We start from the raw sequence: 25,355 nt of genomic DNA on the forward strand, positions 1-25,355 counted from the left end.
CAAACAAAGATGACAAATAGAAACTATGTTGTGATAGATTAAGGAAGACCAGACTTGATGTAAAAATCATCCCTTGATTTTTGTTACATTGTAGAGCACATATGGGCAACCCGTGGGCCAGATCTGGCCCTAATCTATTTCAGTGAAGTTTGTCTGATTCATGGTGAGAGAAAACATGGTATGTTCTACTAACTCACATTAAGCTGACATCATATGACTTGTGCAAAACACACTTTGTTTTTTCCAACCAAGGTCTCTTTCTCACTTTGACTAGCAGCGTGTGTGAACGTGTTACAACATGTCAGTTCGGTACTTGCATTGGTGTTGCGCTTTGTTCAGTGCTTGCATTGATGTGTTCTGTTCAGTGCCTGTGGTGTAGAAGACAGTTTTGTTTGACAGTTCTGAATATCGCTTATAAATTTGGGACAATGTCAAGAGTTATTGCAAAAAAAAGAAAAGTAGATGCAGAGAATCGTCAAATTCAAAACAACTGGACAGAGGATTATTATTTTATTCTGAATAAAGGTTTGCCTGTATGTTTGCTGTGCAATGAATCCGTATCGGTCAACAAAGAATACAACTTGAAGAGACACTTTACTTCGAGACATGTGGATCACCCAAAAATTGATGGACAACTATGAAAATATGAAATACAGAAGTTGAAGAAGAACTTGGATATCCAGCAGCAAATGTTCAACAAGCAAAGAATGCAGCACCACAGCATTGTCAAAGCCAGCTTTGTGGTAAGCAAAAAAATCGATAAGCATTCTAAGTCATTTGGTGAAGGAAAATTTATCAAAGAAAGTCTGCTAGATGTTGCAAGTATAATATGTCCTGAAAAGAAAAAAGACTTCGAGAATATTCGTTTGTCGAGCAGACGTACTGTTGTCCGACAGATAGAAATTATGGCTGATGATATCAAAAAAAGTTTAAAAGAGAAGATTGCTAGATTGTAAGCATTTTCAATTGCTTTGGATGACAGCACCGATGCCTCCGATACAGCACAACTAGCAATATTTATTCGAGGAGTTGATGCGGATTTCAACATCACAGAAGAATTATTGGCGCTTCGGCAGTTAAAAGGAACAACTACCGACGAAGATATACAGTAAAACCCCGAAGTTACGTGGTAGGTGGGACCAACAAAAAGCGCTTAAGTCGAATTTGCATAACTCGGGGTATAGTTTTGCATGTAATTTATATATACAAACATACAATTGGGACTGAAGGTTTACAAAAACACCTATATTTTTTAAGAAATATAATCATAATTGTAATTTTTTGTACATAAAAAAAAGAAAGTTATTTCGATGTCGATGGTTTCATAAAATCTAATAGATTCGTTTGACAGCATGATGTCTTTTTCTTGTCACGCAAAATTTCTTCATAGCAAGCTAATAATTTTTTTTATTCCTTGCCTTGTGGCTGCAATTCGTTCCTCGTTAGAATCTACGTCCTCCAAAATCTGTAAACCTTTCTTTTATGATTATTCTTACTGTGGATTCCTGTAGATCGAACTTCTTTTGCTAGCTCACAAATTTTCATTCCACCTTCAAAATCCTTAATAATGTTGAGTTTTGTTTCCAAAGTCAGTGTTTTTCTTTTCTTGCTAGCTGTAGAAGAGTCAGATTTGCTTCTTTTGGATGACATTATTATTTTTTTATGTGATAAAATTTTTATCAAGAACATAACATTAAACAATCTCAAGGTTTGTAGACTATGAAAATCGCGTATGAATGGAGACTGCGAAACATGTCAGTGCTTGTTCACAGCATGTGTGACACTGGTGAAAGTGGCCGGCACCTGAAAGATACGACTAGTGGTGAGGCGTGAAGCAGAACGGGAATACGTACATATAAGAAACCGCGTAACTCTGGATTCGCATAAGTCGGGGTATGACTGTATTTGAAACAGTCAACACAGTCTTTGAGAGATTTGGGCTTAAATGGAGTTCACTATCTGGCATATGCACTGATGGAGCCCCTGTAATGGTTGGTGCACAGAAGGGATATGTTGGAATAATTCATGAAAGAGCAATAAAACTACAGATCCATCCGGAAAATCTAACAAATTTTCACTGCATTATCCACCAACAAAATCTGTGTGCAAAATCGATTAAATTCACAAATGTTATGGAAGTTGTAGTAGCCAGTATTAACTTTATTAAGTCATGTGCACTTAATCACCGCCAATTTAAGGAGTATTTGGCAGACCTATTTTCGGATTATGAAGATGTGTATTATTATTGTGAAGTGAGGTGGTTGAGTAAAAGTAACATGTTAAAACGATTTTATGATCTGAGACAAGACATTGCAGATTTTATGGACATAAAAGGAAACGCAATTAACCAAGTAAAAGATGATGAGTGGGTATGTGATTTAGCATTCCTTGTAGATGTCACTGAATACCTAAACAAACTGAATCATCTTAAATTGCAAAAACAAGAACAATTGGTTCATGAACTGCATGGACATGTCAAAGCTTTTTGTAATAAACTAAGATTGTTGGAAAGTGAGATAAGAGCTAAAAATTGTTATCATTTTCCTACTCTAGCAACTCATAAAATATCCCTTATAATTGTCATGGAGATGACCTGAAGGCAATAATAGAGCAATTTGATACAAGTTTTGCAGACTTCAAAAACAGAGACTTCACATTCGCTATATTTGTTCGTCCGATGGATGCTGATGTAAATAATGTCCCAGAAAACTTACAGATGGAACTTATTGAGCTTCAGGCAGATTTAGTGCTAAAATCACAATTTAACAACATTACTTTGACGGATTTTTATAAATTTTATTTGGTGGAAGAAAAATATACAAATTTACGCGCCTTTTCAAAAAAAATCATTTGTCTTTTCGGTAGCACATATGTGTGAACAGTTTTTTCCAAGGATGAAATACAATAAATCAAAAATTCGGACACGAACAATGGACGAAAACCTTGAAAATTCTATGCAATTATTCTTAAGTAATATTAACGTCAATATTGATAGTCTCGTAGTTGAAGTACAAGCCCAATCTTCACATTAAATTGTTATGTCGTTCATTATATTATAAAATTTATGTAGAGCTTTATACCAAAGCATTATATTATAAATAAATGAAATACGAAGTAGCAACTTGTTTTAATTTATTTAATATTAATTTGTTTTATTTAATAATTTGGTTCGACCCTTCACTCAGAGACAGAATGATAATTTGGTCCCCAAACTAGGAAAGGTTGCCCATGCCTGTTGTAGAAGATGCTTCATCATTTCAGCTGAGTCTTTAAATTTTTGATTAAAAATGGCTATCAGTGTGGAGCATTTCAATTCGTTGCCATTCTGTTTGATGTTTTGTTTCCATTGCATGTGCTGCCAGCTCTGATTTGTGCTTTTATTCATTCTCAATGTCCTTGAAGTGTTCCAAATGGCATATCTCACCAGATATTGCAGTCTGTTCTATGTAGTGTAGACTATAATTACAACTGATCTTGTAAACACTTGATTTTTTGAGTGGCAGATCTGGGGGTTTCAGGTGTTCAGAGATTTTGTTGATTGGGTAGAAGGCGACTTAAGTTTTGTTGGCGATGCAATCTTGTTATTTTATCTGTGATTGATTCTATATATGGAAGAATCACTGCTCCTTTGTATTCTTGGTTTTTTGTTCTTCTGCATCAAATCTGGTCTTCCTTAATCCATCACAACATACGCTATGTATACCAGTAATATATGGCAATCCATGAATAAGCAGCCAGCATAATAGGGAATGCATGCTTTCCATTGTTTAAATGGTTTCAAATGTTTTTCACTAGCTATGCTGTCATTACTTACTTTCTAGTTTTTAGTTTATTCATGTTATTTCCTGAAAGTGAAACAAAGTATTTCATGAAACTAGTCAAAATAAAAACGTAGTTTCTATTTAGTATATTTGTTTGTGGTTTTATACAGAAAAAAAAAAGTTCTAAAAATGTGCTATCTTCACAGAAGCCTCTACAATGAGATAATATATTATTATTGTTATTATTATTATTATTATTATTATTATTATTACGGGCAACTCCAAGGAGTCCTTAGACTCATCGAGGGAGGCCCTAACATCATGTCAAGAACAACTATTCAACATTCACACAGTATCTATCATACTTTGCCTTGAACTCATTCACAGTCATAGCACCCACAATAGACTCTGGCAGCTTATTCCACTCATTCACCACTCTCCAAGTAAAAAACCTAGCTCTAACACCCTTGCTAACCACACTCTTGCCCAGTTTCCATGGATGGTCCCTAGTCCTCCCATCACCAGTCCTGTTCTCAAAAATATCCTCTGAATTAATCTTATAGAAACCCTTCAGTAATTTGAATGTCTCAATCATATCCGCCTATCAACCAATTTCTGCAACCCACAAATCTTCAACCTGTTCTCATAAGGTTCATTCCATAGACCTGCTATCATCTTGGTCACTCGTCTCTGGATCCTCTCCACCTCCTCCCCATCAAGAAGAAACCCTGTCACCCAAATTTTGGGCACAGTAGTCAAGATGGGGGTCTTATCAAGGCTCGATACAGAAGAACAATAACTTTCTTGTCTCTGCTTGTCGAAGTATTCTTCAGTAACCAAGTGATTTGATGAGCTGATTTAGCCACTTTTGCAATGTGCCCCCTAAACTTCAACTCCCTATCAACCAACACTCCCAAATCCCTGCCCTCGTCAATCTCCTGGAGTACAGTTCCACCAGTGTGGTATACTGCTGCTAATCTTTTCACCCCAAAATGCATAACCTTATATTTTTCCACATTAAATTGACATCCATTCTCCTTAGCCCAGTCCTCCAAACTATCCAAATCATATTGCTGCCCACTGTCACTCCCAAATATCCAGCCTCATCAATTTCTTGCAGTTCTATCTCTTGAAGGTGTATATAGATTTGATCTTTTCATTACAAAGTGCAAAAACTTTTACTTGTCCCATTATGACAATCATTATAATAATAATGATTGTCATAATAACAATACATACTGAAATTATAGACAAGTTTGTATTTCATCAGTAGTTGTTAAGATCTTGGAGAAATTAGTGAGGGATCATTTACAACATTGGGCAGATGGGGATAATGTTATCTGTGAGAGTCAACATGGATTTGTTAAGGCGCTCTTGCTTTAGTAGTATTATGATTACCTTTTATAAACAAGAGCAGTTGATGAGGGAAAGGCATATTCTACCATTTGTTTGTATTTTACAAAGGCAGTTAACAGGGTACCACATGATAAAGTGATATTTAAGTTCTAGCACATAGGTTTAGATGTTAGGCTAGTAAACTGGATTCAGGATTGATTATCTGATAGGTATCAGACAGTCGTGTATAAGGGAGCAGTATCAAGGAGGCAGAAGGTTATAAGTGCAGTCCCACTGGGACCTGTATTGTTTAGCCTTTATATGAATGGAATTGTCAGTGGATTACAGGGGGATATTCAGTTTTTTGCAGATGATGCTGAGGAATGTGGACTGCAGTAGACGTTTAGTAGAACTTCCCCCTGTTCTACTAAATGAAAAAACACTGGTGAGTTCTTTTGTTTAGTAGAACAGGGGGAAGGAGTGAAGACAAGGGGCCATCCCTGGCATTTCCAAAAGGAAGTTGTGAGCAAGAGGGTGAGGAGTAGCTTCTTTGCATGAAGGGTGGATGAGCTGTGGAATGCATTGTCTGATAGAGTGGTGAGAGTACTTCCTTTTATTTGTTTTTTCTCCTGCTAACTTTTTTCTTTTTTTAAATGCAAGGTCAGTGAATTCAAGGAGTGATATGATAGACTTTGTGTTTTGTAGGATGAGCCTCACACAGTTGAGTTTTGTGACTCCATGGAGGCTGAATCATAATAATAATAATTTTAAAAAATCTACTAATGGCGTTTTTCTCCATGGAGAGTAGGCAAGGCTGTTTTAGCCCTTTCAGACTTTTGGAGCCTGAAAGGCAGTCAGTCTCCACTGTTAGCCAATCAGGGCAAGCTGGCCCAAGACTATCACTAATTTTAAACATCTTTCAGTGTAGAGTGCATGTCAAAAAAAGTGTTGCCATCTTGTGGTCCCTAACCCTAACATAATATCTTATTGATTAAATAGTGTGTGTTCTGCAGTCAAATAAAGGATTAAACCAAGAATATAATTTTTTGGCATCTTTAATGTATAGTATAACCAAGTAGAAAAACTTTCAGCACATCTTTCTTTGGTTCTAGCACATAGGTTTAGATGTTAGGTTAGTGAACTGGATTCAGGATTGGTTATCTGATACCTATCAGATAACTATGGATGGAAATGTCATTTCCACAATGCCATACAAACCTAAATTAAACTGCATCCAGTGCTGTTTAATTCCTGATAGTTCTGAATAAGAACTTAGGAATGCAAACAAAATATTCTTTCTCAGAAAAAATAAAAACTAGTCATTTTAAAATGTGAAGAGATGTAGTTTTATTTTATTTTATTTTTTATTTTTTTGATGCTACAGGCAAAGGATGACTATGTGAAAACAGCTATGATCACTGTATCTGTTTAAGGATGAATCTCAAGGCAGCAGAAAATAGTTTTCAGTAAGAGGTTTCTAGGAAGATGCCTCTGTAGCCTCATGGTAATTTCTATGATGCTGCTTTAGCAGAAGAAAAACTGTAATATGTCGTTTGATTCTAGTTATGAAGTTAGAATTAAGCTTCTTCTAGGGCTTTATTTTTTCAACTGGTTTTGAGTTTAATCAATTTTAGTGCAAGCAATAAGGATTTCCTTTTATTTGTTTTTTCTCCTGCTAACTTTTTTCTTTTTTTAAATGCAAGACAGAAAAATGAATTGTAGAGCCTACGCTGTTTCACACAGCTGGATATCACTTTGGGTTTAAAATAACGAGATGGCACAATTGTCTCTTATATGCTCTTATCACCAGTGCATCTACTAATACTAATTATTGGTAGAAAAATGATTGATAGGGATTCCACTAATGACAGGGAATTCAGTTTCCAGTTATTCCCTTAAAAGATTGAAAAATCTTAGATTTATATATATACGGATTTAGATATACTCTTGGTGTGGAAATTTTGGAGGAAGTTAAGGAGACAAGAGACCTTGGAGTGGTGGTGGTGGTGGTGGGCAAGGATCTGAAGTTCAGAGGTTACATTGCACAAGTTATGAAGTCATCACATCAGATTATGGCAATGATGTGGAGAACCTTAATGTGCAAATATAAAGAAGTTCTGGTTCCATTATATATAACAGTCCTTATATGGATTATCTAGAGAAGACTGACTAAGATGTTAACTAGGCTTTGGGATGTGGGATATGAAGACAGATTGGGGGAGTACAGAGAAGCTTTGTGAATAGGAGGTAGAGAGGGGATATGATTGAGACATTTAAGCTGTAAAGGGTTATTACCAAGTTAATGTGGAACAAATTTTTTTCATAGAATGGGAGAAGAGAGTAGAGCAAGGGTACATTCCTGGAACCTGTTTAAGGAGGGTGTGAGCAGGGGCACAAGGAGCAGATTCTTTGCATGGAGAGTGATTGATGAGTGGAATACATCCTGACATTATGGTGAATTCAGATACATTGAACAAGTTTAAAGCATGGTTTGATGGACTTTGTGTATAACAGTGTGTACCTCCCATAATGAGCGTCTTTGATTCCATGGAGGTCTGGTGTTAATAATAATATATTTACATTTATGAATTAAACTGACACATTATTTATAGAAAGCAATTTTATATGGAGGAATAAAATGTTTTCATCTCATCTTCTTTTATGAATCAACACCAATTTTATTTATTTTAGATATACCTATGGGAAAATGCTTGATGGTATGTTAAAAGCACATATGACTTATCAAAAGTACCAGTGGGAGAAAAAACATAAAGATCTGCCATCTGTTGAAGTTGCAGTACTGGTAAATACTATTTCAGTTTATTTAGAAACATATTTCAACTTTTTCAGGTTAAGAGTTATTGATTTAGCCATTTTAAGTAAAGTGACTTATAGCAGCATGAACTTTTCAATTCCTAAAAGTATGTTTCACTTTTTTTGGCATTTAAGGAGCTAGGTGGTTTATTATGAACAGAAATGTAAGTGGATATTTTTATGAAAAGAATAAATAGTGTATAACTTTGTGAGAAATTGTTTAAAAATTTGCATTCAAGTATCAAGGATATCATCATTATAAATGTGAATAAATTGGAATATATGCATAAGCAAACATAATGGGAAAATGAAAAGTTAACGTAAAGTAGCATGGTATATTGTACTAAAGTCCTAACAAAATAAAAATTTAAAAAAAAAATCAATTGCAGTGGGCAACTTCAAGAAGCACAACTGGTAATTAGTTTACGGAATTAACAACGTAAATGAAGTATATTAATTAAAGGTAACTTTAATGAATCACTTCTATATTTCGGCAACGTCACGTTGCCATCTTCGGGAACATAAAGATATGGTATGTGCACTCAGGAACTAACACAAAGCAAATGAGGAAGAGAGCAAGAAACTAATATTGATCCTAAAGTCCTAATGGTGCCGTCTTGCGGGCTAATTTGGTAGTCTTGGCAGTTGAGCTGAAGTTCTCATAATGAAAGTCTCCCAAATTTGGGGCAGTTTCATGCACCCAAATTTGTTGAGGTTAGGACTTTTTTAGAGCTGCTGAAGATTCTTTGAATAATCTTTCGTATTTAAACTTGCTGCGATGAATTATTTTTGTTTTCTTCCAACGAATTTTATGGTGGGTATCTAAGACATGGTCTGCCAGCCCAGAGCGGCTGTACTGGTGAAAACGGATTGGAACGGACTATTGAACTAAACCACATCCTCAACACTTTCTTGGCCAATGGCTATAACTCCAAAAAAATCCAAAAAATACTAAAACCTGTAAACCACGACCCCCCCCTCCACAATAAAGATTACACCAAGTCTATCACCATCCCCTACATCCAGGGCACCTCTGAGAAAATAACCAATATCCTCAAAAAATATGACCTTACTCCCTGTTACAGACCATATAAAAAGTTGGCATCCCTTATCCGCTCTACCAAAGACCAACCACTTCCCCTAGACCTACCTGGTGTATACCAGGTCCCTTGCAGCTGCAAATTGTCCTACTTTGGCCAAACAGGCAGAACAACAAATATTAGGATTTCAGAACACCAAGACTACATCCGTTTTCACCAGTACAGCCGCTCTGGGCTGGCAGACCATGTCTTAGATACCCACCATAAAATTCGTTGGAAGAAAACAAAAATAATTCACCGCAGCAAGTTTAAATACGAAAGATTATTCAAAGAATCTACAGCAGCTCTAAAAAACAGTCCTAACCTCAACAAATTTGGGTGCATGAAACTGCCCCAAATTTGGGAGACTTTCATTATGAGAACTTCAGCCCAACTGCCAAGACTACCAAATTATCCCACAAGAGGGCACCATTAGGACTTTAGGAACAATATTAATTTCTTGCTCTCTTCCTCATTTGCTTTGTGTTAGTTCCTGAGTGCACATACCATATCTTTATGTTCCCGAAGATGGCAACGTGACGTTGCCGAAATATAGAAGTGATTCATTAAAGTTACCTTTAATTAATATACTTCATTTACGTTGTTAATTCCGTAAACTAATTACCAGTTATGTCTAACCAACGTATAAGCCTTGCTACTAGAATTCAAGAAGCACAGTATCTTCCAAAGGAGATAACCATAAATTATGAGATCTGCCGTGATTGGGACGATATAGTAATGCTTTACAACTCTCTTTGTATAATTACCCCTTAAGGAAATGGCTTTTATGTAGAAATTAAGTCTGTTTACAAAGGACCTTATGATATTTAATGTAATTTTATGTTCCTTGTGAAAAGAACAAACAACAGATAAAGGACTAGGTGCTGTTATGGTCTATGGGCATCTGAAGAGGACTGTGAACTGGATAAGTAGATTAACCTCATATGATACCAGAGGGCTATCATTATATGTAATTTCAACTAAGAGGATATAAAGTGAGCAGGAGAAAGCATGCACAAAGATAAAAGTAATGAGAGACAAGCTTTCGTAAGCAACATATGATGGAAAAGACTCAGGGTATTAGATCTGATAATAGCATCTGAGAATGTAAATGATGTGCTGTTATGCCTCCAGTTGCTGAAAGTTATATGTTATATGAAAGTTATAATGATATACTGTATGTGGAACTAGAACTATAAGGCAGGTGAATATAATAAATTTGGAAGGCATCTTGAAGCTAGCTTTGGTTTAGTGTGAGAAGCTGAATGACACAGGAATTAGCAGTGCATTGGAAGTGGTCAAAGAAAACTAACTGACTGCATCTCCACATTTTGAGAATAAATCAAAGGGGATTTAAATGGGAGAAATACTGGTACATAAGTAGTGTAAATATGTGGCAAGTAAAAGAAAGAATGATCATTGAGAGATATTTTAGTGAATTCAGATGATAGGATAGTGATGAATGCACAGAAAATAGCTGAGTCGTGTAATTACTTTAGTAAGGTAAGGCAAAGGTATTAAAGATATTGCAATAGTTCGATGCAATAATCAAATATTGTGAGTTGGCATAATGAAAAGAATTATAAAAACAGAGGAAAACATGTAAAACACTTTATTATTATTATTACTTGGCACCTCCAGGGAATCCAAAGACTCATCGAGGCAGGGCACCTACTCTACAACTCTGTATCCACCAACTTCGATGAACCGCAACTACACCAACGCATTCTACCATCCATTACCACCACTAGTATTTTTACAGACAATCACAAACGTCAATGCCCATGTCAGGATTCAAACCTGCAGCCTTTTGGCTGGAGAGCGAATATGTTAACCACTTGGCCAACCAGAATTTTTGCCTAAGACAATTCTAAAATCCTAAAACAATATCAAACAACTCTGAAAAGTACCATCTGAGTAGCTAATGTAATATAAATAAAAAAAAGAGCAATAATTTCCTAACTTACTAAAAATATATATATATGTATATAAATGTATACATAGACAAAAAAAAAAGTTTGGAAAGATCAGCAGATTTAAAAAGTATCACTATCTCCCACAAATTGGCTAGACATAGACCATTAGATCTGTTTACATTAGGACAATGAAGTAAAGTTTCACAGGTTTCTTTATAAAGACATTCTATGAGGAAACAACTTTTATGAAGGACTCTCGTCTTGTCCCAATGAACTCTATGTTTGGTGTTGATAGCATTGGGAGAGGGCGCTCGTGAGGCAAGTGTGGCGGATTTGTGTAAGAAGAGCTCCGGATTGAGATGAGTTTTCTTGAAATAATTGATTGTATATGAGTATTTGTTTGAGTAAGAGCTGCTATAAAAGTTGTATGCTACTAGTGTTATTAGTGTCTAGGATATTTTGCCGAAACTTAATTACGAACGCGTTATTATTAGACCTTAGAGTAGTAACTGGCACAGGAAACATGGTGCTGGCTTTGTCATTCCATGACTTTAACTTAGACTTCAGTCATTTCATTAAGTGTGAGGTATGTTATATGTATTCTTTCGATTAGATAAATGATTTGTGGATGTTTAGGGCAGATGGAAGGAGGGTGTGTGTGAAGTGTGACCTGAACGAGGATTTGATGAATGCTAATATGAAATTGATGACAGAAAGTTTTAGTAGTGAAAATGGCCCAGGAAAAATGAGTGCACATTCGAAAGAGAACAATGGTGTGAAAGAGAGGTGAAAAAATGTTAAAAAATCAGTAAAAAAGAAAACTGCAAGTTACAAAAGTTAGTTGATAATAAAAAAAAGAGGGGATATGATAGAAACACATAAGTAATTAAAGGAGTTTTATAGGACTGACAGAAAACTTTTTCAATACATGTCAGGAAGTGAGAAAACAATGAGTCATCCTTGGAAATTATGCAATTAGAAACAGTATAGGACTCGATTTTTTGCTTGGAGGTTGACTAATGGTTTGCTCGGGTGGTTGTGAATGGTTTGTCAGTGAATGAGTTCAAGAAGTACAACAGACATTGTGAATAATAGTTAGTATGGATGCTTGGAGGGCGTTTGAGGACAGAGAGGAATTGTATGAGAGAGAGACCGTATGCATTTGAACGAGGAAGGACATAGGCATCTGGAGAGATTGTTGTTCTGAATGAGTCAGTGTGTCAATGCAGGGAAACTAGAATGCCCAAGGTGGATGGTAGCAGGGGTGGCCTCTTGTGGGGAAGGGTACTTGGGAGAAGTAGGATGACATCAGGTAACGCTGAGCCCAGTGGAGTCTAGAGGGGATAATGCTGGGTACAGAAACAGTGGCATTTTTATGCTTTATACTAATGCCAGGAGTATCCGGAATAAAGGAGAGGAATTAGTAGCACTGATAGCACCAGCCTGGCCAAAGATTATTGGAATCACTGAGACGTGGTTGACAGAAGAGGATATAATAACAGGAATAGAAGTAGCAGGGTACAGCATTTTTCGGCAGGATAGGAAGGGAAAGTGTGGTGGCAGAGTACTGCTTATGATAAATGACGACTTATGTCCTCTAAGAGTGGAAGTTTGGGAGGCAATGACACTAATGATTTTCAAAACATATGATGTGAGGTAGAGATAGGCAAGATGGGATATTTGGTGGACTGTTGCTACAAACCAAGAAGCACAGAGGGTGGGGACCAGGAGATGTTTAGACAGTTGAGCTTAGCAAGTGCAAGAAGAATGATTGTTATCAGAGATTTTAACTACAGCAGTATAAACTGGGGAGAGGAAGATGCATGTAGCAATAAGGAAATGGAATTTCTAGAATTCTTGAGGGACAAATGTCTTAGGCAACATGTAATAGAAGGAACAAGAGGTTCAAGAGTTTTGGATTTGGTCATAGCATCAGAAGAGTTAGGTTATGGTCACTCTCTCCAACTGAGATGGCATCTCTGCCACCAGTTGCAGAGAGTGACCATATGGTTTTGACTTGGAAGATGAATAGACATGCAGGAGTATCAAAGAGACGGGAATGTATGTGGAATTATAAGGCACGTGATTAAATATGGGGAAGTTTCATGGAGGGAGGAATTGGAAGGCCGGGATATCATTAGTGCTTGGGAAATTGTAAAGGAATATTTGTTAGCAGCAATAGTAAGCTGTATTCCACAAGTGAAGAAGAGGACACAATTTAGTGTAAAGTGGATGACAAACAATATTAAACAAGAACTGCATGTGAAAAAGAGGCTATGTAAGAGATATAAAGAGACAGGTGAAGAGTAGATGCATGAAGAATATGAGATACAAGCCAGGAGATTGACTAGTATGGTAAGGAAGGCGAAATTGGAATATGAGAAGAGATTGCCCCTAAGATCCAAAGAAAATCCTATGGAATTTTTTAGTTATGTGGCCAGTAGGAGGAGAAATGATTGTGGATGAATGACATTGTGGGATAAAAATAGGACGAGTGACTGATCCAGAGAACATAGTGAAATTGTTCAATGAACACTTCACTGGAGAATTTCATCCTGGAGGAGTAAATTTTAATACTAGAGGGATAGGGCAGGTCGAGGTTTAGAGGTGGAGGAGGAGAGCGTGTTTCAAATACTGAGTACTCTGGTTGTCAGTTAAGCTGTAGAACTGGATGATATTTCACCAAGAGTTTTGAGAGAATGTGCTAAAGAACTGACAACTCCTTTTACCTGGCTTTTCAATGAAAGTCTGGCTATGGGTAAGGTGCTCAGAGAATGGAAGGAAGGTAAGATAGTGCCATTGCATAAGGGCGGTAGCAGACTGGACATGTCTAATTATAGCCCAGTTTGTGTGTCATTAGTAGTTGTTAAGATCTTGGAGAAATTAGTTAAGGACCATATACAACATTGGGCAGATGAGGGTAATGTTATCTGTGAGAGTCAACATGGATTTGTGAAGAGGTGCTCTTGTTTTAGTAATATGCTAGCTTTTTATAATAAAGTTACAAGAGCATTAGATGAGGCAAAGGCATATACTGCCATTTTCTTGGATTTTGTGAAAGCATTTGACAGGGTTCCACATGATAAGCTGATATTTAAGTTGCAGCACATGGGTTTGGATGTCAGGTTGGTCAACTGGATTCAGGATTGGCTGTATGATAGTTATCAGAGATTTGTGTATGGTGAGGCAGTTTCAAGGAGGCAGAGGGTTACAAGTGTGGTCCCACAGGGCTCAGTACCGGGACCTATATTGTTTAACCTTTATATCAATGAAATTGTCAGTGGATTGTAGGAGAATATTCAGTTGTTTGCGGATGATGTGAAGCTGGGAAGGGTTATAAGTAATAGTGCAGATGTGGTAGTCCTGCAGTAGAATTTGTGTTAGCTAGACAGATGGGCAAATGAATGGGGGATCTTGGTTTAATTCAGCAAGATGTGATTTTTGAGCTTTGGGGCACATCGATAGGACACTGCATACTCTATTGGAGCTGCTATACTGGAAGAATTAGGGGAAACAAGAGATCTGCGGTTGATGATTGATAGAAACCTGAAATTGAGGGGACATACTGCAAAGGTGGTGAAGGTAACACAGAGGATTGCTTCAATAATGAGAAGGACGCTGATCTGCAGAGATAAAAGAGTTATCATTCTGTTGTATAAGACCCTGATCAGACCACACATGGAGTATTGTTCTCAGATTTGGTCCCCAGGATTTCAAAGGGATGAATTAACTGTGGAAAGAGTACAAAGGCAGATAACAAAGACAGTTTCAGGACTATACAATGTTAGTTATGAGGATCAGCTGAGTGAATGTGGACTGCAGAGTTTGGTGGATAGAAGAAGGAGAGGTGATATGATTGAGACTTTTAAACTGTTGAGAGGTGGTTACAGGGTTGACACTAGGGAGTTCTTTTACTTGGTTGAACAGCAAGAAGGAGTGATGAAAAGGGGCCCTCCCTGGAAATTACAAAAGGAAACTGTGAGCAAGATGGTGAGGGGTGGTTTCTTTGCATGGAGGGTGGTTGAACCGTGGAATGGATTACCTGATAGAGTGGTGAGAGCGAGAACGGTCAATGAGTTTAAGGAGTGGTATGATAAACTTTGTGTTTCCTAGTCGGGAGCTCCCACGATGAGTCTTGATAGACTTGTGTTTCCTAGGAAGGATCTCCTACGATGAATCTTTCGACTCCTTGGAGGCCTAAATAATAATAAAACTAATAACCATGTATGTAAGTTAAATCCGTTTTATGATATTTTCCAATGGTTAGTATAGTACAGGCCTCCCATGATGAGTCCCTTACTCTCTGGAGATGCCTGAGGAAATAATTATTAAAATAATAAGTGAAATTTTCTAAAATGATGCACCAACATCTCCAGGTCAGCTGCATCAATTTATTCATGACTGTAGTAACTCTCTGAGCAAACATTTGTCAACATTAGGTAACATGAAATGCAATACATTTCTCAATTAGAAAGCAATCTGCTATTTTTTTGGAATGTTTATAATATGAACTCCTAATGTGATGCATAATTTGTAATCTAATAAATAAATAATGAAATATAAATATATGACCTTGATTACCTTGATGGACCTGTGGTTTCAGTCAGGATTTCTCCATGACTGCAGGTCGTAAAGAGTCCAGCTATTCCTGTCTTGGGCTTTTCTTCTCTGTTTTCTTCCAACTTTCTTAATCATTGGGTCTTCCCACCCTAAGGCTCGTCTTCCAGGTTTCCTTTTGGTATCTCTCGGATACCAGTTTGTAACTCTGATTTCCATCTGTTGTCTCTCATTCTGGCGAGATGTCCTTCCCATCTTCTTTTGCTATTGTAGATTGTTTTTATTATATCTGTGAGTCCAAACCTCTTCCTGATTTCTGTGTGTCTTACGTGGTCTATTTTGTTCATATTGCATATTCTTCTTTCTATTGCACGTTGAGTTATTATTAAGCTTTGTTCTTCTTTTAAAGTTGTGTTCCATGTTTCACTGCCATAAGTTAATGCTGGTAAGATGTGACTATTGAAAAGATGGGCTGTTATGTCTATATCTATGTTTTGGTTGGTAATTGTTGATTTTATTTTGTTGAAGGCTATCCAAGCAGCTCTTTTTCTCCTTGCTATTTCATTTGATATATCATTATTCATTTTTATGGACTGGCCGAGGTAGATGTATTCTTCAACTTTTTCGATGGTGTGAGATTCTAGAGTGATTGTATGATCTTTACAGTATTTGTTTTTCATCCATCTTGTTTTGTCAGGATGTATTTCCAATCCAATTTTTTGGCAGTTTTGGCTTATGTTATTCAGCATTGATTCTAGGAGTTTGGGTGAGTGAGATATTAATACCACATCATCGGCAAATAATAGGATATTTAATATTTCACCATGAATGTTTATTCCATCTTTCATGTCAATTTTTCTAATGATGCTGTCCAGGTAGATGTGAAGAGATTAGGTGATAAGACATCACCCTGACATACTCCTCTACTTAAGTTAATTTTAATCGGGTGATTGAAAAGGGTGATATTTGTTGTGCTTTCTTTGTAAATATCTTTTATGAGTTGGATGTATGCTTTTTCTAAGCTTTGTTTTATTAAAGCTTGGAATACTGTGTTATGCTCACCAGTGTCAAATGCCTTTTTAAAATCTATAAAAAGAAGACAAAGTGGAATCTGGTATTCTCTGCATCTTTCTGTTAGCTGAGTAATAGTTTGAATGTGATCTATTGTTGAAAAGCCTTTTTTAAAACCAGCCTGTTCTTTGCAGCTATTTTCATTGATGGAGGTTTTGTATTCGGTTTAGGATGATTCTGGCGAATATTTTATGTGTGTGTGCTAATAGCAGATAGGTCTGTAGTTACTGATGTCTTCTTTATTACCTTTTTTATGCAGAATTATGGTCTTTGATGTTTTCATTGAGTAGGTACTTTCCTTAATTGTATATATCGGGTAAACCTTTCTGCTAGAGCTTTATAGAGTATTTGTCCACCCATTTTTAATTCATCAGATTTTATACCGTCAATTCCTGGTGATCGGTCATTTTTCATATGGTGGATAGCCATTTTTATTTCTTCAGGTAAGACAGATTGTATTTCCAGATTTTCCAAATTTTCGTCTGGTACTGGAGCTATGATTACTTGTTTAGATGAGCAAAGGTTCTCATAAAATGATTTTACTATTTTTTCCATTTCACCTCTGTTTGTGTGTCTGTTTCCTTGATTTTCTATGAAGGCTGATGGTAGTGGTTGCTTTAGATTTATTTCTTTTTCTACTTTTTTTAGGCTACTGTGGAGCCAAGCTGCTTCTGCCAATTTTGTTGTTCTGTATATGTTATAATCGTCTTTGATATTCTGCCTCAGTTGTTTACAAATAATTTTATATTCTAGACGATCTTTTCCTGTATCTTTCAGTATTCTTCTTTTCTTCAATAGTTCTATTGATTTTGCTGATAGGCGTTTCCTGGTCTTGGGAGGAAGTTTATACGAGGTTCTTTCTTTCTTTGCAGTTCATTAATTTATTATTAAAGTTTGTTAAATCTTCGTCGATGTCATTTTTTAATTTCCAGTCGGTTTCTTCCACCTTTTTTCTAAATTCTTCTGGGTTTATCTGTTTTGAGCGTTTTTTATGGTTGGACTGTGCTCGTATGCGTTCTTCATTTTTTTTATGTGTTTTGAGAGTGGTTCTTATTGGACGGTGGTCTGAATGAATGTCGCAGTAAGTTTTCCCAATGACTTCGACATTTTTTATTATTCTTTTGCAATCTGTTAGGATGAAATCAATTTCATTTCTTGTCTCTCCATTTGGAGATTGCCAAGTCCATCTTTTTCCAGTTCTCTTTTTAAAGAAACTATTCATAATGTACAGCCTTTCTACTTCTACAAATTCTGCCAGGAGTTCACCTCGTTCATTTCTTTCCCCTTTCCCCCACGGTACAATGTATTTTTCTTCAATAAATCCTGTACCAATCTTTGCATTGAAACTCCACACACTATTGTGTATGTTGTTGTTTTCAGTAATGTTTCTCGTAGGTGTTCATAGAAATTTTCTGTTTCTTCTTTGTCAGCTGTTGAGGTGGGTGTGTAGGCTACTATTATTTTTATTATGAAAATCAAAGTAGCAAATCGAGCAGTGTTATTGAAGCAAAAGTACAGATAATCAGAACATTCTCAGTTATGTATTATGCTGAGAAATAGATTTGCTGGCCAGTCAACTGAGGGCATAATCAATGACTTTAGAGTTAACATGTTGCCAAGAGTCAGATGGCTTGCTAACCTATTAAATGGTCAGTTAAGTAAGGATTTAGTTATTTGAGGATTGGATAACTGAGAAATCATTATAATTAAATTGTCAAAGGAATAGAGTAGAATGGCTACTCCACTCATGACAATGAAATTCTCTCGCAAGAATGAAATGCGGCACTGAGTATTTAAATAATAAAGCAACACGTAAAAACCACAGTGAAATCTTTAATTAGTAAAAGGACAAGTATTTCTTACTAAAATTAATAGTACATCTTCAGTGTCTGTAACAGTAATAGGAATGGAATACAGGCAAACATTTGGTGGATCACCTATTAAAATACAATTGTTACCGCGTGCTAGGAAATAATAGAAATAACAAATTTAATCTGTTAAGATAAATGGTTTTTTACATAAGATAAAAAGTCACCCAGATCTTTGAGAGAGAGACATACAATCATTTCTGTTTAAATTTGGTCGGTGTAAGATAGTTTCACAACTTTCTTTGAATAAGCGTTCATATTTGAATCTGCATCTATGGAGGAGAACTTCTTTATCCCACTGGACAGCTTCTTTAAGAAAAGATAATACAATATCCATTTCTAAGGCCAATAAAGGAAAAGCTATTGTAATTATGAATAAGACTGACTATGAGACAAAAGTATCCAGCCTATTAGAAGACACCACGACCTACCAAGAGATCACACATAATCCTACTAATTCACAAATTAAACAGCTAAATAAATTACTTGATGAGGTTATAAGTTGAGATCCGAACTAGTGGATAAAATACGCACCTACTTTGGAAGAACTCCTTGTCTTTATGGACTCCCAAAAATCCATAAAGAAGGCTGTCCTGTATGACCTATCGTAAATTGCATTGACTCTCCAACTTATCGGATTACAAAAGTATTATCACATTCTTTAAGTGCTCTCACTAGTCATTCCAGATCTTATATAAAAAACTCAACAGATTTTCATGAAAAAATCAAGGATATAAAAATTACAGATTCTGAAATATTAGTCAGTTTTGACATAATTTCTCTGTTCACCAATATTCCATTAACCGACACAGTCAATTCATTATATGAATGTTACCCTCCAGATATCGCAAAGATATGTGAATACGTCATCCACTCAGGTTATTTCAGTTGGAAAAACAAAATCTACATACAAATTGAAGGTACTACCATGGGTAGCCCTCTGTCTCCACCTTTGGCAAACTACTATTTGAAACAATTCGAAGATACTATGTTCTTATCCATTCATCCCCAACCATCTCTTTGGTACCGTTATGTCGATGACGTTTTTGCTATTTGGCCACACACTGAGGATGAACTTTCCACCTTTCTGCAATGGATAAATAACCTTCACCCACACATCCACTTCACTATGGAAAAAGAAAACTCCGGTACTTTACCATTTTTGGACATCCTCCTTACTAGAACATCTTCTAGTACCTTATCTACACGCGTCTTTCGAAAACCCACTTTTACTGGCAGATACATTCACAAAAAGTCAAAAATTTGGTATTCTTAAATCTCTAATTCATAGAGCACATAAAGTTTGCTCTTCCCCAATAATCTTACAACAAGAACTTTCCATCATTAAAAAGTTAATGGAATTAAATTATTACAACTCCAATCAAATCCAACAGATACTTGACTCTTATGTTCCAACACCTACAGTTTCTTCAACAGTCTGCAGAGTTCCTATTCCGTACATTCCAGGAATCTCAGAACCTATAGGTAGAATTCTGAAAAAGTATCAACTGATTCCAACATATATTCCTATCAACAAAATTTCTTCTTTATTACCTTCTACAAAGGATAAACTGTCTTCTCTATCTTTGGCTGGCGTTTACCTAATACCTTGCGAATGCGATGTCTCTTATTTTGGACAAACCGGCTGTTCTTTGGAAAAAAGAATAAAAGAACATCAATATTATATTGATTATAACAAACCTCTGAAGTCCGGTCTGGTGCAGCACAGATTTTGACTCTACTCATAGTGTCCAGTGGGATAAAGCAGTTCTCCTCCATAGATGCAGATTAAAATATGAACACTTATTCAAAGAAAGTTGTGAAACTATCTTACACCGACCGAATTTAAATAGAAATGACTATATATCTCTCTCTCAAAGATCTGGGAGACTTTTATCTTATGTAAAAAATCATTTATCTTAATAGATTAAATTTGTTATTTCTATTATTTCCTAGCACATGGTAACAATTGTATTTTAATAGGTGATCCACCAAACGTTTGCCAGTATTCCATTCCTATTACTGTTACAGACACTGAAGGTGTACTATTAATTTTAGTATGAAATAAATGTCCTTTTACTAATTAAAGATTTCATTGTGGTTTTTATGTGTTACTTTATTATTTAATTACTTGCCACAGGTTCCACTAAAAATTAGCACTGAGTATGTTATGTGTGAAAAACTGAGTATGTTATGTGTGAAAAAGGCTGAAATGGTGCAAACTACAGATGTTTGTGAAAGTGCATTAATTGATATCTAATAATAAACACATACACTTAATGCTAACCATCTAATTTTTTTTTTTTTTTTTTTTTTTGGTAGAGCAGAAATGCAAAGAAAATTAGAGAAAATGCAAAAAATAAAAAAAAAATGAGAGCTTAGGATTTGTGAATATAATTTTTGTAATGAATTAAACCAATTTTCATAACACTACTACTTATGCTAGAACTTGCATAATTATAACACAATGATTCTTGCATCAAAAGAAAGAAAGAAAAAAAAAGCTTTTAACAGTTATGGTAGCTCTACCTCTTCAATACAGAAGAAATAACTCACATTCCTATTGCTTATGTGCATGGCATTAATGAATGCATGTTGAAAGTTTAAAAACCACTGTTATTTTTATCGCCTTTTCCCCATTAGAAAAATCTCCATCTTTCTTGCTTTTCCTGAGGACAAGCTTCCATTTCTCAGTTATCCAGGCATCTACCATATTCCTTGCTCTTGTGGATTATCTTATTTCAGACAGACAGGAAGATCTGCTTTTATTCATCTAGAAGAACACGTCTTATATTAAATACCATTAGCTGAGTCTGAATAGTCTGGACTTGTGGAGAATGCTGTTGACACTAAACCTAGACTTCACTGGAACTCATGAATTATTTTATGAAGAAAAAAATGACTTTTATGAAAAGTCCTTCATAAATGTTGTTTCCTCATAGAACGTTTTTATAAAGAAATGTCTGAAACTTTACTTCATTTTCCTAACTTAAACAGATCCAATAGTCTGTCTATCCTCCTTGCAGGAGATAGTATCTTTCAAATCTACTTATCTTTCCTAACTTTATTTTTCTTGTATACTTATATATTTTTAAAAAAATTAAGTTAGGAAATTATTGACTTTTTTTAGTTATCTTACATTAGCTACTGAGGTGCTTTTTAGAATTGTCTGTTATTGTTTAATTGGCATTCTGTGATCTTGAACTGATGATGCCTATGATATTTAGGCAAAAATTCCACATTAATAAAGTTTTTTTTTCCATGCGTTTTCCTCTGTTTTCATAATTCTTTTCAGTTAGATTCAAACACAGCAGTGAGATTTGGATGGGATATGAGCATGAGTGCTTTAAAAGGAATATGAGTGAGAGAGAGAGAAAAACTAGCAGTGCCCCTAACCTGGTCGTTCAACTTGAATCTAAAATCACAATTTGTAATGAGTGGAAGGAGGGAGGGCAAGATAATTCCATTATACAAGGTGGAAACAGGTCTTAATTCAGAGATATAGATTGGTCTATAATTGGCTGTATTCAGTTCAGAGGAGAGCATGGGTTTATTAAAGGCAGGTATCTTTAGCTGCTAATGGTTCTGTAGTCCCTATGAGTTTGCTATACAAAGTCAACTTTACACCTCTCCTAGTCACTATATGCATACTTTTTGGTGTTTTTTCCTATTCCCCAGATATTGACCACATCTGCTTGCTGTAGTCCAGATGGCCTAATCAAAGCCTTATACAGAGACATTATTGATTTGTTATTATTATTATTATTATGTATGCTCCTTCTACAAGTTTAAGAATTCATTAAGAAAGGTGATTTTTGTCCCTCATGCTTTTAATACACTATCATATTTCTCCTTAAGCATATTCACTTGAGATATACTTACATCTAATAATAGCTGATTCTAATGGAACTAAATAATGAGATGTAAGCAGTCAGCATAATGATAAAAAATATAGTAATGGATTGATGCTCACAAAAGGAAAAAAATTGTTTAATTCAAGTAGAATTTTTGGCTAGATTTCCTATCCATTATCAAGCCATTAGATGATTCTGAGTTGATCGACCAATCTGCCCATAATAACAAAGGCCGCATGAGCACAGAAGTCTGTAAACTCCAGGGTGAGGAGGATATTTGTGTTTTGGAGAGTCTAGGAAAGAATTTCATTTTTGGAATGGATGGAAAGAAACTTGTAGATCAATTTGGTAAAGAAGCCTTATTCTTTATTCTGACACTCCCTTTACATATGGAATGGAAATTCTAGGAACTGTGTCTTGAGGAGGATTAGGATGAAGGCCATAATTATTAATTATTTTATAGATTTTTTTTTTGTTTTGATATTGTATCAGTTAGAGATGAGGCAGTCCTTTATTTAAAAGAGAACCAGTGGAACATAGACAAATAGATTGAAGATAGATAAAAAGATGAAGTGAGAAAGAAAGCAGAGATAATGAATAGTAAGATGGCTGAGTTATGTGAAGCAAAGAGGATTCGGTTTGTAAATCTATGGAGTGAATTTGAAGGAAAGTTGGAATGGTTTAAAGTTGACAGATTGCATTTGAATGGTTTGGTATTGAGCATTTAGAAAGGGTGTTGTTTTCTGAGAAGGCACAGAAGCAGGAAGCAGGATAGACAGCTAAACGGATTGTATAACAGGAGGAAGATGGTTACATGGTTGAAGATGTGGTTGCAGTAGCACAAGATGATGGAATGCATAAAGGTGAGGATGAGACAGGTACGAACGGAAATTGGTCAGGATCAGGGAAATGGAAGTGGTCAATCTGAAGAGAGAGGAGTGGTATAGCAACTATAATAATATTGGTGCTGGTAGAATGGCCTTAAAGACACAGGGATTGTATTTGTACATAAATGTAAGGAGTATTTGAAATAAAAGAGGTGAGTTTGTTGCATTGATTGAGTCAGCATGTCAAAAGATAATTAGTATGAGCAAGTTTGTTGTCTGAGGAGGATGCGATGTTGCGAATGGAAATGGAAGGATATATAATTTTCCAGTAGGATAGGAAGGTGAAAAAAGGAGGGGGGGGGGATGCTGTTAATGATTGTGGAGGAATTGTGTCCACAAAGTGTGGAAGTTGATAGTACATACACAGATTTTGAAACTGTATGGCATGAAGTTGAAATTAACAGGCTAGTAAATCTTATAGGATGCTCTTATAATCCAGGATATAGAGAATGGTGATTGTGAAATGTTTAGGCAAATTGGTTGGGTATGTAAAAAGAACGTGATCTTGAAATATACAATGGAAAGAGGAGATAGTGTATCGGAATGAGAGTGAGTTTGTTGAATTTCTGAGAGATAAATATCTTAAGCAACATTTGACTGAAGTAACTAGTCTTTAATGTTTTGAATTTGGTGATAACTTCAAGATGTTGTTAGTAAGGTATTAACACTGCCACCAGTTGGTGAGAGAGATCATGAGGTACTCATTTGGGAAGTGGTGAAACAAGAAAATGTTATTGCCAAAAATAGATATATGTGGGAGTATAAGTGATTATTGGAAAGCTCTATGGTAATTTAGCATCATTATGTTGGGTAGATGAGCTGTGCAGAAAAGATGTTGACAGTGCATGGAAATTCATAAGGCAGTATCTGACACAAGCAATGTATAACAGCATACCAAGGATTAAGTGAGTAGATAGAGTAGGAGTGAAATGGATGAACAGTGAAATCAAGCAATCTGTGTTGGAAAAGAAAAGGCTATGGAGGAGGTACAAGACAATTGGTGGTGATCGGATCCATGAACAGTATAAAGTGCAGGCTAGGAAAGTGGCACACATGATAAAGAAAGAAAAGGTGCAGTGTGAGAGGAATTGGCTGGTCAACATCATCATCAACAACCATGGGTCCAATGCCCGTAGGTGTCTGTGTGTGATATTATATCACATTTAATATGTGATATTAAATGATACGATTCTTCCATTGCATTCTATTTTGTGCAAGATGTTTGTGTATTCAGTTTCTGCACCATTTGACGATGTCATTGCCTCATTCTCTGTTTGGTCTTCCTGTTTTGTTCTTTCCTTCAATCATTCCAAGCAGCAACATTTTTAATTTTCTCTCATCATTCATTCTACATATATGGCCAAATAGACGTAGTTTCCTTTTGATTATTTTCTGGATCAGGATTTCTTTTGGTTATATTCGCCTGTAGATTTCCTCATTGTTCACTTTCTGTATCCAGCTTATTCTCAAGATCTTTCTATAGCACTTCCTCTCAAATGCCAATATCCTCCTTTCAGATTCTCTCAGGAGTACCCAGGCCTCGCATCCATAGAGCATGCTGCTGAAGATGCAGGTTTCTATAATGCACAGTTTAGTTTGCATCTTTATAGCTTCCCTCTTCCATATTTTGTCCATGGCTTTTAAAATAGTTGTTGCTTTGGCTATTCTAATTTTTATCTCTTTTTTGGGGTCCAAGATATGTGAAGTGTTCCACATTTTCCAGTTGAAATCAATCTATCGTAACTCCTGTTGTCCGAATATCATTGTTTTAGTTTTTTCAAAGTTGACATTTAGTCCATATCTTTTTCCTTCTGTGTATAGTGTTTTTGCAATGTCTGTTCCAGCCTTGCTGCATTTTCTTCAATCAGGATGATGTCATCTGCAAAGCAGAAGTAGTCATGCCATTTATTGAAATGCCTCCACCTTCTTCATTAATCCTATCTAGTGTTTTTCCCAGATGTGTGATGAAGATGATTGGTGATATTAGGTCCCCTTGTCTTATGTCTTGACTAGTGGCAAACCAATCTCACCTGCTATTCTGATATTTGCTTGTGCTTGGCTGTTTTTATCTTTCAGCAGGCAGATCAATTTATTGTCCACACCATAGGATTCCAAGACAGCCCATGTTATATTTTGGTCAATATTATCAAATGCTTTTTGGAAGTACACAAAACAGCAATATATCTTTTTGTTCTTTCTTCGAGCTTTCTCTG

The 25,355-nt window shown here is 35.9% G+C and overlaps 1 protein-coding gene across 2 annotated transcripts in view; it reads left to right on the forward strand.

Moving 5' to 3' along the window:
- Positions 1 to 25,355, forward strand: part of LOC150099795 (alpha-2-macroglobulin-like protein 1) — a 1,007,775-nt gene that overhangs the window by 344,180 nt on the left and 638,240 nt on the right. For both annotated transcript variants that reach the window (XM_090403789.1, XM_090403790.1), the window contains exon 8: positions 7,788 to 7,899. In XM_090403789.1, coding sequence (XP_090259915.1) covers positions 7,788 to 7,899 — 112 coding nt within the window. The remainder of the gene's footprint in view (positions 1 to 7,787; positions 7,900 to 25,355) is intronic.

This window comes from Typopeltis vanoorti, chromosome 14 (assembly GCF_054136105.1).
Source record: "Typopeltis vanoorti isolate ZY-2024b chromosome 14, IOZ_Tvanoo_1.0, whole genome shotgun sequence".
NCBI classification, from domain to species: domain Eukaryota; kingdom Metazoa; phylum Arthropoda; class Arachnida; order Uropygi; family Thelyphonidae; genus Typopeltis; species Typopeltis vanoorti.